Source organism: Scomber scombrus, chromosome 4 (genome assembly GCF_963691925.1).
Source record: "Scomber scombrus chromosome 4, fScoSco1.1, whole genome shotgun sequence".
Lineage (NCBI taxonomy): Eukaryota > Metazoa > Chordata > Actinopteri > Scombriformes > Scombridae > Scomber > Scomber scombrus.
The window spans coordinates 27,880,675-27,896,843 of record NC_084973.1 but is presented as its reverse complement, the minus strand read 5'-3'; the positions used below and the strand labels follow the sequence as shown (position 1 = coordinate 27,896,843).

At 38.4% G+C, this 16,169-nt stretch overlaps 1 protein-coding gene across 1 annotated transcript in view; it reads right to left on the bottom strand.

The window, feature by feature from the left end:
- dapk1 (death-associated protein kinase 1) overlaps positions 1-16,169 on the bottom strand; it is an 89,787-nt gene that overhangs the window by 40,360 nt on the left and 33,258 nt on the right. Inside the window, exons 2-6 of the mRNA XM_062417529.1 lie at positions 15,847-16,068; positions 8,348-8,486; positions 3,992-4,121; positions 2,808-2,856; positions 2,606-2,632 (exon numbers count right to left, since the gene is read on the bottom strand). Of these exons, the coding sequence (XP_062273513.1) occupies positions 2,606-2,632; positions 2,808-2,856; positions 3,992-4,121; positions 8,348-8,486; positions 15,847-16,068 (567 nt within the window). The remainder of the gene's footprint in view (positions 1-2,605; positions 2,633-2,807; positions 2,857-3,991; positions 4,122-8,347; positions 8,487-15,846; positions 16,069-16,169) is intronic.

Sequence of the window (16,169 nt, the reverse complement as noted above, 5' to 3'; positions counted from 1 at the left end):
CAGACCTTTAAGGTTTTGCTCAGGAGGGTTTTTTCCTCATTTTTTAATATTTAACATGTTACTGAATACATATGTTGCTGTTTTTAAGTCTTTGAAATCAATATTTTTCTATATATTGTAAATAAATCATGATGTGGGCTTAAATAGTGTCACTGACCTTTTTCATCAAATATCTTTATTTTATATTCCAAAATCTACATGAACTAATGAATACATTTTCAAATGAGACATTTATCTTGATAAATAAGAAATGATCTCCCTTATAAATGATGTCAGTATCCATGAAAAACACCTGAACTTAGGTTTTGGTGCTTAAAGGGAACACTTACTCTAACAGCTGAAAACATTCGTTAGAAAACTAGAAAAAGTAATCAAATGTAATAAGTTACATTACTTTGATTAAGTAATTGAAATATTTACATTACTTATTAAATTTTAAACAAGGTAACTAGTAATCTGTAACCTATTACATTTCTAAAGTTACCTTCCCAACCCTGCTCACTCATGAAGAACACTTCCTTTAAGAATATAAAGACGTGCCACAAAATCACCCCAAAACTGCTTTAAATCATTCGCAGCAATGTTTTTCCCATCACACAGTTTTTTTTTTTCCTTTCACAATAGGAGATGAACAGTCAGTGCACCTTACTGTTTCTCAGCTGTGATAATAGGCAGCGAACAATCTATTTTCTCTCTGCCAGAGCCGTGAGCTGTGACAGTTGTGTGGGTGGACGGCATGAGCAAATATCGTGTGTGTGTGTATGTACAGTATGTTCGAAGAAAAATGTGTTCATGTAATGTAGAGACGAAACGACGCCTCATCTTAATAGCACCTACAAATTACTCTTTTCAGAAAATTAAGCTGGTTTGAAGCCAGTTATTATGTTATAATGAGATAAAATCTGTATTAGGATGACATTACCTTCCTAAAACAAACATTGTGGCATTTTACCTTTTATTTCTCTTTATTTTACCAGCTGTATTTTGGTGAGAGCACTCCATGTGCTTGTGTGGGCACATGCACTTAGTGTGCAGTTTTGTGTACACCTGTTTTGTTTGGCTTTGTGTAGGTGTCTCTCTGAAAGAAAAAAAAGGTGTGTGGGAGCTGAGGTAGCCTTTTAGCTGAGTCTGAAGAGAGGACAACATCATCACGAGCCAACAGCAGTTGATCTCTGGGCGGCCGAGGGCGTGAACTTTCCTCAAGCTGTTGAATTAGAAAGCGCCGATACGCCTGCAGAGAACTGCTTCAAGAACACCAGTTCAATAAAAGCTGCGAGCTGTAGACCATGAAGTTGATTGTTGTTATGAAGATCAATGGGTTAACTGAATTATAAGTTAAGTATCCTCACAGGTGCCACATTTAGCTTTTTAACACCACTCACCATTACATTACTATTACATTATTCATTATAATATTAGTTATTGTGATTTAGAGTAAAACTAGAAATATGCTGACAAAATCAGAGACTCATCAGATCTTGGACAAAATCCAGAGTCAGATAAAGCAACTCTCTTTAGCGCTCTCAACTCTGAATTTTAAAGCTTATTATTTCAGCTTTTAATAACAAAATAACAAAAAAAATCTGAGTATGTGTTTGTGTTTATTATTAATATTAAAAACAGGTTAAAATATTACACAAATCTCTTGCACTCCTGATTAATGACATGATCAGGAATGCAACTTAAACGCTCAGTGATTTAGCCATTTCATGATTTTCTAATTAAGTGTGACATTTTCTCCTAATTTTTCACTTTGCTTTTAATTAGTCGGCTTTTTTATTTATTTTTTGAGCTATTGCTATCCAAAAAGGACAGAAAAGCATGTTTAGTATCTTTTTGCAGTTAGAAATGCAACACATTTTGATATATGGGAGTATCAGTTCAAACCATTTTTTTGCTAAAAATTCAGGCATTTTTTGGTAGAAATTAATATAAATGGAGCCTTGTGCTTGTGAGCCACTATATCGTACTGGAACTGGCAAATCAGATGAAGCCAAGACCCATAATAGTGCCAGTTTTCAGTGTGTCCTCGAGGTTTGACAGTGTTGTTTTTGTGTGATTTTGAGAATAACTCAAATTAATTATTAAATGAAGGACTGAAAAGCTTGATAGAGAAGTGAGTGATAAAAGTTCTTTATGGCTTTAATGGCAGACTAATACTGCTTTTAAATTAATAAGTTACAAAAAAAACGAAAACAAGTTAATGAACACAAAAATATATCAAAAGTAATTAAAACTTAATTGTACAACGTTTAAACAACTACCGGGAGAATATCACACTTCAATACACTCCACAGTCCTTGCTGCAGGTTGTTACATTATTCACGATAAACAGCGAACACGGCAGCGCTGTGAGTCTCGAGTGGCTCAACGAGTTCGACGACAGAAAGGTCAAAGAGAGGCTATTAACCTCTTTACGTCTCGACAAACACTCAGACTGAACCGTCACGTTTAGCGAGTGACGACGCCGCGGGGTTGGTGAAGAAAGAAATGTGAACACAAAGAGAGGTGAACGCGGCTGCTGCTGTTTCTGATTCGTACATGTTTCAAATTCCATGTAATTATCCGTCATTTGTTTTGTTGCGGTGTCATTTCAGATACTTACAGGATGTATGTTATCACACCAACACTCCTGGAGAGAAGAAAAGAGGAAAAAAAGAGAGTTTAGCATCAATGCATTATGAAAGCATCGTGCAAAACATACATTTACTTGATGTTTCAGAGAAATAAGAAACATTTCAGAAAGCGTATGAGCGTATGTGCTGTACGCTCATTGCACGGAGCAGATGGAGTGTTTATTTACTCACCACATGTCTGCCTCCAAGCCCAAAGGTTCATAGTTGACTACTTCAGGGGCTGTAAGGCAAACACACACACATATACAGATGATTATTATTGTTCAGGTCAACACGCAATTCTCACGCTTAACTTTTACCTTTGAGTTCATTTTCCAAGATTATTTCTTTTTCCTTTACTAATTCACAGATTTTCTTTGTTGGTGCATTTAATAATTAATTTAGTTTAAGCCTGTTCTCACATTCTGTTGCTTTCACAGATTTTTGGTTCTTTCGCTGTTTTTAAGCTTTTGTTTTTTATTTATTTAGTCACGCTTGCTAAAAATGTGATAGTTTCTTCTTTTCACTTCTTACATGATTTCAAATGTGTGAATCATTTGATTATTAGGGGTTAAGCGAAATCATTTCTAATCAAATGCAAACTGTTTTTGGTGCTGCTTTGGAAATTAAACTGCAGGCAATTGTGGATAACTCTCTAGATCTACAAAATAATTTGTTTTTTTCAACGTAATTTTTCTAATCATTTTAATTATTTGTACCTAATGAGTTTAGAGCAGCTAGTCATGCCCTCGAGCATCAACTGTCCAACTCATTATTTGGGATTTCTGCCACTTGATCTTTATTTAGAGTATTTGACAGCTGCCATCCTACTGAACTGGGAACAGGCTCTTGTTTTTGGCCTGGACGGTGCTGCACTGGCATCGGACAGCGGGGAGACTAAGAGGGTTTGGCGGTTGGCTCCGGACAGAGGGGTAGGTAAGGGGAGATGGACGGAGCCACTGATGTGTGTGAATGTGTGTGTGTGTGTGTGTGTTTGTGTTGGCAAGAAGGAGCAGGTCTGATAATCTCCAGTCTATTACCAGGGCAGGGCTCTCTCACAGTCCCTGTGGCACAGTTGGCACCTGATCTCCCAATACGTAACCCCTGGGTTAAAGCCAGGGAAATCGGGTGTTGAAGTGTGTGTGTGTGTGTGTGTGTGTGTGTGTGTGTGTGTGTGTGTGTGTGTGTGTGCGTGTGTGCATGTGTGTGTGTATAGTACAGTAAGGATAGAGTGTATATTTGTGCAGACTCATCAGAGCAGAATCTACTCAATGAAACATCAAACAAGATCCCGATAAAGACAATAAGGGAGGATAAAGAGTTGTTGTTTTTTCCTTCAACCAACAAACACATGAACACTCATGCTGGATACTGACCTACAAATTCTGGAGTTCCAAAAATGTTTTTAAAATCGTTGCCAAAATCAATCTTGTGGGCCAGGCCGAAGTCAATGATCTTGATTCGTGGGTGAGGCACTGAGCGGTTCAGCAGCATGATGTTCTCCGGCTACAGAGAAAGAGAGAGAGAGAGAGAGAGAGAGAGAGAGAGAGAGAGAGAGAGAGAGAGAGAGAGAGAGAGAGAGAGAGAGAGAGAGAGAGAGAGAGAGAGAGAGAGAGAGAGAGAGAGAGAGAGAGAGAGTTAAAAGGATGAGATAAAAGTAGGAATACAGGGATGACACACAGACAGACTTCTGACATTTTTAATGAACCTTTCTTTTAAAGAAGAACAGTAGCAATGCTCACAGAGAGATTTAAAGAAACATGTTGAGAAATTTCACCCTTAGTGTTGCTAGAAACTTCAAATTAGCTTCATGGGACACAAACTAAGCGTAAACAAGAGAGCATGCAGCAGAGTCGTGCACACAAAACCAGGAACAGGCTGGCAGGAAGGAGACTCATCAGCCATGGAAATCCCATGCAAAACATGAGTAAAAACCTCTCGAGGAAGTGGGAGAAAGGAAAGGACGGCAAAGATGCGCTTTGAGCAAAGCTTGAAGAAGAACAGAAGCCGGGCATTCCTGAGGACACAATGCTTCCTTTAGACCAAGCCATCTTCCCTCCAAACCCTCGTCCTTTCAGTCTGACTATGAGACTAAGTTGAGGATTTAGTCAAGAAAAGAAGGATAAGAGGAGATTGGCTGTGGGCTGCAGTGAAACAGGAGACACTAAGAAAATACAAAAAGGTTTATGTTGGAGGAAAGGAGCGTGGTAAATGTCGACACTGTATAATTTATACACCTTAAATCATGAGGGAAGTGGGAATTTCAATGCAGTCATATGTTTCTTTACATCTTTTACTGCAGGCTTAATAATCAAAAACATGTTGAATCTCAAATAGATGTGATTGTGGTATTTATAATTTTAAAAAATATTCAGAATTATTTTCACTTATTTTTTTATCTTTATATTTTGGCTTGTTTGACCTTTTTTATTTTACTGACACTGTGATTTTTTTTTTTATAGTTTGTTGTTGTTGTTTCTTTTGAGTGGACCCCAGGAAGACTAGCGACCACTTTGTGGCAGGTAATGGGGATACATTCCTAATAAAGAATAAAGAATAGGGCCTGACCAATACTGGATTTTAGGGGCCGATGACGATACTGATATTAGGGAGCCAAAAAAAGAAAAAGAAAAATCGGCTGACCCATATATATCGGTTGGGCTTGAATAAAAAAACAGAATCAAATAACACGATATTTTTGACCAAATACCTTGATATCGATATTTTGATAATATTGTAGGGATGACTATCGGTGCTTTCACAAAATGAGATTTTTGATAAATAATCATCAGTAATGTGGATATAATGACTAAGTGGATAAAGGCAGATAATAGAACAGTCTGTTACTCTATATCACGATGTCACGATATTCAAAATCTAAGACGATATCTATAAAATATCACAATATGGATTTATTGCCCAGCCCTAACGTACATCCCTCCCAGACACAATGAAAAGATAATTGATAAAGTAAAGTGAAATTAAAGTGCAAGAACACTTTTTAGGTCTCAAAAACAATTGCCTTTAAATCATTTTGCCTCTTGTTCAGATACAAATTGCACATGAGGCAACCGATAATGATGTCACATCATTAGTCTGTGCTGCCTGGAGGCTGAGCATAATGAGTGCATTGATTAACAATACTACTGTCTCTTTAAAATTGATTTGAGTCTCAAAATAACAACAATAATAATAATAATAATTTGCTCAAAGCAGCTTTGTTCAGTGAGTTCAGTCACTTTAAAATATGTATTAGTATTTACAAATGTCTCTTAAAGAACATTTGAGCTGCTGTTATTGAATTTCTCTCATCATGGTATAGTTACTGCTGCACAATATGCACAGAAAATCCATACAACTAGGCTTGAATTAAAATTGACATTTAAAAAAAACCAAAAAAAACGGTATGACACACAAGATGTTATTGAAATATGGGAGAAAATATCAGATGGAGCCACTCTTGGATCCAACAGCACATTTGTACTCAACTAATTAAATCTTAATCGGAGCCACCGCGAGACAGTGAATAACAGTAGCATATCCAAAGCGGAGGCAGCAGTGGTTGGTAAAAGCTCTGGCATTGATTTGAAGAGGCTGGCTGAGCTCAGTGCTCATTATTTTCTGCAGGCCTGGACGCAGAATGTCATAAACTGCTTATGATTTGTGATTTGTGTTCTGTAAGTGGAGGAGACTGTTTATTCTAAAGACGCCATCTCTGCAGCCGTAAGTGGAAAACCGACCGATGATATTGATTGAGATTCAAGTAAAGAAAAAAAAAATACACCAAACATAAAAGTGGTGCATAATGTTCAGAATCATGAAGTTTGGTGTTTTTCGTGCTCTTCTGATGACTTTTACTCTTTCTGCCTGAGGAGTCAAAACTACCCACACACCACGATAAAAAGAAGAGAATTCAAATAAGCCAAAAGCAGATTAATCATGGTAATTAGCCTCAGATGTATTAGCCCCAAAAACATGGATACAAAGAGACACTGATATAAAAGGAGAGGTACAAAAAAAGAGGCGAGTTGATTCACATCACGCTATAAATCCAGTTCTTCAATGAGCTGGCATTTAGGAAGATGGACGTGAACTCCAAACTACTCCGACGGTGCCGAACAAAAGGCGACGCAGCTGTTCTGTGTACGAGCAGCAGAAAATATCCAACTGTGTTTAAAGTCTATGAAACATGACCTTCAGCAAGTCGCTGTCATCGTCTTCTGTGTCCAAAGTGTTGTTTAGAAAACCTCACAATCACAACAAAAGCGGATCTTTCGATTTCTGAAATTGTTCACTTCTGTTTTTGGTTTTCATTGTTAAGACTGAACACTAAAAAAAAGGCTTAAAATTGTACTTTTTCCTGCATCTGTTAAAAATCCTGAAACCAAGGATATACAAAGGACACATGCATGCTTAATGACTAATAGTGTCCCAATGTCATGCTGCATACTAATAGTACACAGAACATACTATATGCCAATTTTCACAATGTACTGCAGTTAGCGTACTTTTCCAGTTTTTTAGTACTTGAAATGAAGTCAGCAGATGTCAATCAAAGTGCCACTGCTCATTAAACTCTTGCTTTAACAATTAGATTTAATGTCCTGCAGCTGCGAATGGCTTTTCTTTTATTTCTATTGTTTATTGAAGTCCCCCCAACTGCACACTCAAAAATCAAGTGGACTTGGAAATCAAGCAGACTGAGAATACTTAAAAGGGCTGCAACAAACTAGCAGAAAATACTGAAAAAAGGTCCTGTTATAATTTTCCGGAGCCAAAGTGGCATCTTCCGGTTTGATTTGACTGTTTATAAAGCATAAGATATAAATATTACCCAATTCTGTGTTAGATCTTTTAAGCCAGTTTCATTCCTCAGGTCAATTATGGTAAATAAGCCTCATTTAAATAAAACTATACATAATTTTTGAGTTAAAGCCTCCTGGGTTAAATTTGACCTGAGGATAAAAGGAAGGATACACACTATCACACCATCATAAGACGAGGAAAAGCAGCATATAATCACATTTAAACAGCTGGAAGTAGAGAATATTTGGAGCTATTGCATGAGAAATATTGAAACAAGTCATCGATTATCAACATAGTAGCCAGTTCATTTTCTCTTTCTCTTAGTTGACTGAATGTTTTATGACTTTTATTGACTTTGAGGGAAAAGGTTTCCAAAGATCTTTTGCTTTAACAATTAGATTTAATGCTCTGCAACTGCAAGTGGCTTTTTGCAGTCCTTTCATGATTTTCCAGAGCCCAAAGTGGTATCTTCAAATTCCTTGTTTTGGCATAATTTCAAACCCCCAAAAGATGTTCAATTCACGGTCATATACACACTGTCACACTATAATAAGACAAGGAAATAGTAGCTTATCTTCACATTTAAGAAGCTGGATGTAGAGAATATTGAAACAAGTCATTGATTATACAAATATTTGCCAGTTCATTTTCCCTTAGTTGACTTTGACGTTGACGTTTTATCGAGTTTCCATCGTAAATGCACTACATACTCCACACTTGCTGAGTATTAGTGTGCACAGCAGTATGGATTTAGGACACAGCTTATGTTTACAGTATGTAATCACTGCATAAAATTCAAGCTGACAAACTGGAAGAAAGCCCAAAACCTTGCTGTACTCCTGTTTAGCATATATGAGTGAGAGAAACCCCCCCTCCCCCCGACATCGGACAGGAAGGACCTCTACAGTCTTTTATTGTGGCAGTACCTTTAGGTCAAAGTGAGCAATTTGTTTGCAGTGCAGGTAGAAGACTCCTTCCAAGATCTGCTTTAGGAACTGAGTGGCTTCCTCCTCGCTCAGCGACTCCTTCTCTGCCAGAAAGTCGAAGAGCTCACCGCCGGCCACACTAGACGTGGAAAGAGAGAGAGAGAGAGAGAGAGAGAGAGAGGAGGAGAAAAGGAGAGAGAGAGAGAGAGAATTAAAATGCGAGATCTCTGAGATCAGAGCCAGCTACAAATCCCTGCTTAACGGAGCTGAGCTGATGTAATCTAATCATCCTGGTGCATTAGAGTCTGACCAATTTACACATCCCGAGAACATTTTAACCAGCCCTGGTTTCAATAAAGTGATTTAGGTTGAGTTTAAATAATGGAAACCATCCATTAAAAAACAACAAAGGAGAAGATGTGGGAAAGGAAACATGCCTGGTGTTTGAATATTTGAGTTATTACACCTTTATTTAATCTTGAATTGAATAAAGAGACAAAAATGTCGGCTAAAAAACATTCTGATCCAGTTTGAGGTAGTTTTGTAGCAAATGACATCCAATATTTAACCATATAAAATGTTGAAAATCAACTCAGATCACGTCTATCTTGTCATATTAGAATTTAAATATACTGTTTATACTTATTAAATCTCCTATTTAAGCCGGTTAATATCAGCATCAGCACTCGCTAATCACTGCAAAGACATGAGCCTTCATTTTTAATCAATCCAAACTTTCAAAAAAGGTCTGTTTGGGTCCATTTCACATCAGAACTGAATCATTTAATAAAACTGTAGTGTGGCGTGTAGCACATGAAAGAAAAGAGGGAGATAAGAAAGGGAGCGACAGAGGAATGAGAGAGAGAGAGAGTAGAGGATTTATCACAGTTACAGTGAGATAAAGTGAGGGGAAGTGTGACAGAGAAAGAAGAAGAGAGAGGAAGAGTGCAGATAACTGTAATTAAAGCCGTGCTCATCCAGTCTTTGAGCATTCAATCAGCCATCCACACATACTAACATGTGTTGTCTTGTAATATATGTAAGTGAGGAGATAAAATTTCTCCGTAGTCACGATTATTTGAAAATAAACTAATTTAGTCACCAAGTCCTCTGATTAAAATGTTGCAGTAGTAGCTTTATTGTTATTATATTGAGGGTCAGATAACAATATAACGAAATGTAGATAGCACTCCCTGAGCCATAAAAACATTTAAGATGATTAAATACAATTGAAGACAGAAATAAAACATTGATAATCTATAAGAGCAATAAAGTGCAATATGCAATATAAAAAGGTGCGAACATAGCAAACAGCAGCAATGCTTGATGTAACAGTAGGCCATATGTAAACAACTGGAACAATTTAAGGCACACTTGGCACAATTGACAAAAAAAAACATTTTATTTCTTCTGATATTTACTTCTTAAAATATGTTTATTTTCACATTCTTATACATGAATTACCAACAATCAATGCGTGGCATATTTTCAGCAGAAACAGAAGCACACAAATATACACACACACACACACACACACACACACACTTTAAAACAAACACTACTCCTCCCTTCAGGGAGGAAACACCAGCTGCACAGCTGGGACCTCCACACCCCCTCTCCTCCCTTCCAGCAAACACCCACTCTATATGTAGGATGTTTATTTCATCGTCTGCTTGAGTGGTTATCAGCGTCTTAACTCGTACTCACAGACAGTAAAGGAGATTTCTGCCTGCTCATGTAACCTCTGTCTCCTTTCTGACGGGTCACTCAGTGCTTCAGGTCAAAGGTCAGAACCTGTGACTGGCGTATTTACACAGAGCACAGGAGGAGGATGTGGAGGACAAAGGGCACAACCTGAAGCCAAACAGTCATATTTTTAGATCCAAATTTTATTTGTTTTGTTTTCTCTGCCTCAGGCTGGAAACATTCAAACAGCATCATGACAGCGTGCCTGCTGCTTTGAATACTAACCAGGTACAGCGCTCTGATATTTTATCTCATAACATAAAGTGCAAGTGGATTTCAAAGAGAAAATAAAGTTCTTCCTGTATTTGGTGCTTTGTAAAGTGTCAGACCATCTCACATCTCCCTGTCTCTCCCATTAAAGGAATCATAAGTACAATTAACGACTGTGTCTCCTCATTGTCTCCCTTTGTGTGGACTGTCAGCAGCCACACAGCACTGATGATACAAGCTTGGCGTTAACTCTGAGTCATTGTCTGCCTGCAGGCTGAACAGAAACACGACCACTTCTTAAACAAACAGCATCTACTGTACTTCCTTAACTCTGTTAATCTAGAATCAGTTCATATTTTGAGTTATTATGACCGGACCTGTGGAAATCAAGGGCCTTTTCAGATCAACTATAATCACAATGGCAAAAATGCAAGTTACCATATTCACTTCAGTGTTTTATTGCAGTGTGGTTGTCACTGTGAGGAGTATAAAGCTGTCCTGACTCTGTTATTTTGCTCCAGTGTAATGCTCCATCAATCAAAAACATGTGGGCACCATCGGATACCATCTGTACCAGATCAAATAACTTGTATCACATGTATCATAGTCATCATTTCCTGTTTACCTCACAAGCACCGAGGCAGGGGAGACACTTACAGATGTGCATAATCAAAACAATCCAATCTAAGAAGAATAAACTGCTGCATCATGTCTTTATGCACTTAATACATCTTTAAACTACACTTCCTGGGTTTGTTTTTTATGCTCTACCACAAAGAAACATGCCTACAAAGTCTACCTAATGTAACAATGACAAACATCTCATCATATGACTCATTTTGGGAGGAATTTGTTGGTTGAGTGCATCTTTCTGAAAATATCTGACATGAAAAAGTTTTCGGAATAAACAACCATGACCACAAGACTGGTCAAGAAAACAAACTAAACTGCGAAACAGGAGCCACATCAATAGATTACAGTTAATTTAAAAGCTTTTTAAATTCTGAAGCTTCCTTTGAACCATCACCTCTGAGGTATATGTCACAGCACTGAGTCGTGACTTTCTCCAGACACAAGTTATACAGACACTGAACTTTAATGTATTCTCATTCTCCGCCTGTCGCCTCCTGTCACAGAACCAGCTGAGGGAGTCTGACTTGCGAGAGTTTAATTAAACAAAATCGGTTATTTAAATTTAACTCGACACGGTTAAACAATGCAGTGTGGAAGTGAGCAATATCGTCAGTGCAAGTGTGAGATACAGTGTGTGCTGTGAAGCTGTTAAATGAGTCGAACAACATGCAGGATGGATGCCAGCTGAAGTGAGAGAGAGACAGACAGAGAGAGAGAGAGAGAGAGAGAGAGAGAGAGAGAGAGAGAGAGAGAGAGAGAGAGAGAGAGAGAGAGAGAGAGAGAGAGAGAGAGAGAGATATAATGGATGAGTATATAAACTTTAGTGGTTCAGGCAGCTCAGGTGAGCTGTGTGAGCCTAACTTCATCTCTAACATCGTCCTCTCTGGAAATACAACATTACAAACCTAAGTCCACCAAAGCAAACCTCCAAACAACAGCTGTTGTTGTCATCACTGATCATCCAATCACTTCTACAATATTGTGCTGCGTCTCAAATCTCCTAACTCTGTTCTTACACTTTCATATTTTGACTGCATAAGTTCGTTCACACTGAGAAGTATGAAAAAATGCAGTATGCACTATGGGACTGATTTACTAAGATCATAAATAAAGGGTACTAAATTGCATGTGCAGTCTAAATGATTGCACATTTGGTTATAGTGCGTTTTGCTGGTGATCTACTAAGAATAACTGCGTAAATGAAAACAAGGTGCAGACAGCAGTATTTAAATGAGGGTTTTGTGTCTTAATGGAGAGTTTGGACGAGCAGAAAGCCAGCAAGCACAAATTAAAATTTGATCCCATGGAATTACAGGTTCTGGGGTTAAAACGCCCCATATTGCATATTCATTATGGCGAACGTACTAAATGGACAGCGTGTATTATCTTGCACATTTGAAAAAACGCAAGCCTCAATGCGCTGCGTTAGTAGATCAGCTTGTACTTTTTTTTCACGCAAACCTGACTTGAAAAAACAGAGACAGAAGTTCATAAATTATTAAATAACTTGCAGAATAATATGTAAAATTTCATGGCTTTATGACACGAAGGTAATGTCTCAGTTCACCTTTATTCTGTGAAAGTGGCTCAGCATACTCTCTTTCCAGCAGCTAGTGGTTATAATATAATATAAACTTTTCTCAGCTGATGACTTGCTCGAAGCAGTAATATTCTCACACATTGAATAACCGTCTAGTCTCAAGCTCACCTCTCCATGCTCTGGGCTAACGCTGCCTGCACGAAGACAAATGGATTTGATTATCTCAAATATATCAAGAATATCAACAGATCTTCCCAAATAATTCAAATGAGTTTCAGCAGCGGCTCCACGGCTCCACAATGACAATTTCTTGCTCTTCAGCAACCGCGTTGAACCACATTCATTTACATACATCCCCGAGGCTACGAGAACATTTACATCAGCTGTGTCTGTTATTATATCTTGATGAACTGGAAATTCATGGATTTTGTAAAGGATACTGCAGGTTAATGTTCAACCCGTTTCACCTGCTCTTATGAATAATCTTGAGATATTTGGTTTGCCATACGACTCCACTAAAACTTGACTTATTCTTGATATCGCTGCCTTGGAGATTTATCGACCGTACTGAAGTATGCATCAAGTATGCATCATTGAAAAGCTAATGCACTGTAAACTACATTTAGAGTAGGGAGGCTGTTGAGACACTGGGTCATTTTTTAAATATTTTAACAGAATCCAGACAAATCTTGTGAGCTCAGTGTCCAACAGATTTTGAGCCTTCAGCTGGAAACTGACCAACCTGTGAACTGTGGGAGTGTAAAACTATTTAAACTGGGCACTGAAGATACTTGAGCATGACTGTGCAACTAAATCATTTCTTTTCCTTTTTTTGGGGTGTGTTTTTATGCCTTTATTGGATATAGATAGAATTTAAAATCCTTCTCCTCACTTTTAAAGCTCTTACTGGTCAGGCTCCATCATACCTTAAAGAGCTCATAGTACCTTATGTACCTACCAGAACACTGCGCTCCCAGAACGCAGGCCTACTTGTGGTACCTAGTATCTCTAAAAGTAGAATGGGAGGCAGAGCCTTCAGTTATCAGGCTCCTCTCCTGTGGAACCATCTCCCAGATTCGGTCCGGAGGGCAGACACCCTCTCTACTTTTAAGAGTAGGCTTAAAACTTTCCTTTTTGATAGAGCTTATAGTTAGCAAGCTCCTAGTTTATGCTGCTATAGGCTTAGACTGCCGGGGGACTCCTACCTCCATGATGCACTGAGCTCCTCTCTCCTCCTCTCTCTCTCTATCCATCCATCTATATCCAATAACATTCATGTACTATTAATGCATTCAGTAACCTACACTTCTTCCCCGGAGTTGTCTGTGCTTTCTCATCTCACAGGCAATCTGGGCCTGTAGACGTCCGGATGACAGATTCCAGTCCCGGACCTTCTAGTTTCAATGTTTATTTTCAATGTGCTACTCTCTCTCTCTCCTATTCTTCCTCTCTCTCCCCTCTACCCCAACCGGTCGAGGCAGATGGCCGCCCACTTTGAGCCTGGTTCTGCCTGAGGTTTCTTCCTGTTAAAAGGGAGTTTTTTCTTGCCATTGTCGCTAAATGCTTGCTCATGTGGGAATGTTGGGTCTCTTTATAAATTAAAACTTGAAGAGTACGGTTTAGAACCTGCTCTATGTGTAAAGTGCCTTGAGATAACTTTGTTGTGATTTGGCGCTATACAAATAAAGATTGATTGATTGATTGATTGATAAGGAGAGTTGAGATATGACAGGACACAAGGGGAGATAGAGACAGGGAATGACACGTAACAAAGGTGTGCTGCTGGAATCGAACAGGAGACGAGTCTTAACCAGCAGACCACAAAGATTTGCCTGAATAGCCTCTTTCTATCAACATATTCATTCAGAAGACAGATTTCAGGGGAAAAAGGTGAGTAATGGGACAGCTTCCCTTAGGAAAATGAATTTAAGAGTCCATTAAGTGGTGCATTAACCAAGTCAGGAGTAGGAAGAGTTCATGTTGATGTTTATTAGAACAAGATCACTTGTCTTGTGTTTTGGGAATGAGGAAACACTCGAGATAAAATCTACAAATGTGTGAGAGGAAGAAAATAAAATGATAATAATAAAAGTTCATACTGTAGATGTGCTTACTTCAGCCATGTAGCCTGAACTGGATTATTTTCACACTACATTTCAAATCCTTGTAGTCTAAAACATCATAAAAACGTCTTAATAAAGTTAAATAAAACACATTTTGCACTTGTCTATGCAAAGATAAAGGTGTTCATTATTCTCTCTTTTTTAAAACCATTTAAATGTATCATACAGTGGTGTAGTGTAGTGAGCTGCTCTACCAGTGGAGCTGGAAATGAGCCACAGACTTATTATTCACACACGCGCTGTGCATTGTGCGCCTCGGCTGTTTTCTGTGATCCTTATTTCTTCCTTACGACTCGACGGTATGACATCACCGGTCAGGAATGTTGTCTGACAGCTGCAGATCGCTCATTTCTGCCGGCTTTAAGGTGACCCAGTAATTGAGGTGTAGTTTCCTGTTTAAGCTTCTGACTAAGCGTGTCAGCTGCATACTTGTGTAAACATAAATAATCTTTTTGTGTTAGTTCCAGTTAGTAAGCTGGTCGGACTGGTTTAACTGGTGAGAGAAGTGGACCTGTGCCACATGTCACTTCTAAGGAGTTACAGCTACAGTTACAGCTAAGTTTATCATCTAATCAACCCAGAATACTGGTCACGAGATTTTCACTAGAATTTTAAAATGATTGTAATTAATTTAATGTTGATCTGAACTTTAAAAACACTGTATTCATGACAGATGCCTGTAGACTGTATGACTGTGTTTATTTTGAAATGTCATACTTCCAAGACTGTAATAACCAATTGCTGGATTATTCTCCACTATTTCAATGTTTATGTCTCCACCACATATAGGTAGAAGTTTAGTTTAGTTTGCACAAGTTAAAATGTATGTATGTTGTATATTATCTGAAAAATGACAGATAATATACAATGCAGGGAGAGGCAGACAATCCGAATGAGCTTATTTTAAAGCCTCCACCTAAAAAATGTTAATATTCCTACAAAATGTTTTGTATAAAGTCTGCCCTAACCTAACCCTAACCTGAAAACTAAACTACTGTTTTAGTTTAGTTTAGCTCATGAACTCACTGAGTCAGTCTTACAATGATGAACTGTAAATTCTCTAGTAAAAACACCTCTTAAACATTTCTTTTAGCTGGACTTTTCCTAATGTGACCCACAGTATACAAAAATGGAAATGAATCACTTTTTGTTAGCTCATAACCTCACTGAATAAGTCTTAAAACGATGAACTATTAATAAAAATGTTGTGGTGAGAACACAAAGAGAAAGAAGACGAAGACACTCACAGCTCCAGGATCAGGATGACCTCGGCCTTGTTCTCGAAGACTTCGTTGAGCGTGATGATGTTGGGGTGCTGGATCTCCTTCAGGATGCTCACCTCACGCTCGATGTCTTCCCTCGTCACCCCCCGTCGACTCGACTTGCTGCGCCGCTTCTTGATGAACTTGGCGGCGTACTCCACGCCTGTTTTCCTGTGCCGGCATCGTCTGACCACCGCGAACTGACCGCTGCAGAGAAAGAGGGGAGGAAAGGAAAGAACGGTGTCAAAGGTGCATCTAGATATTAATCTGAGTGACACTTTCAGGTTAAAACTCTACTGTGTGTTCAC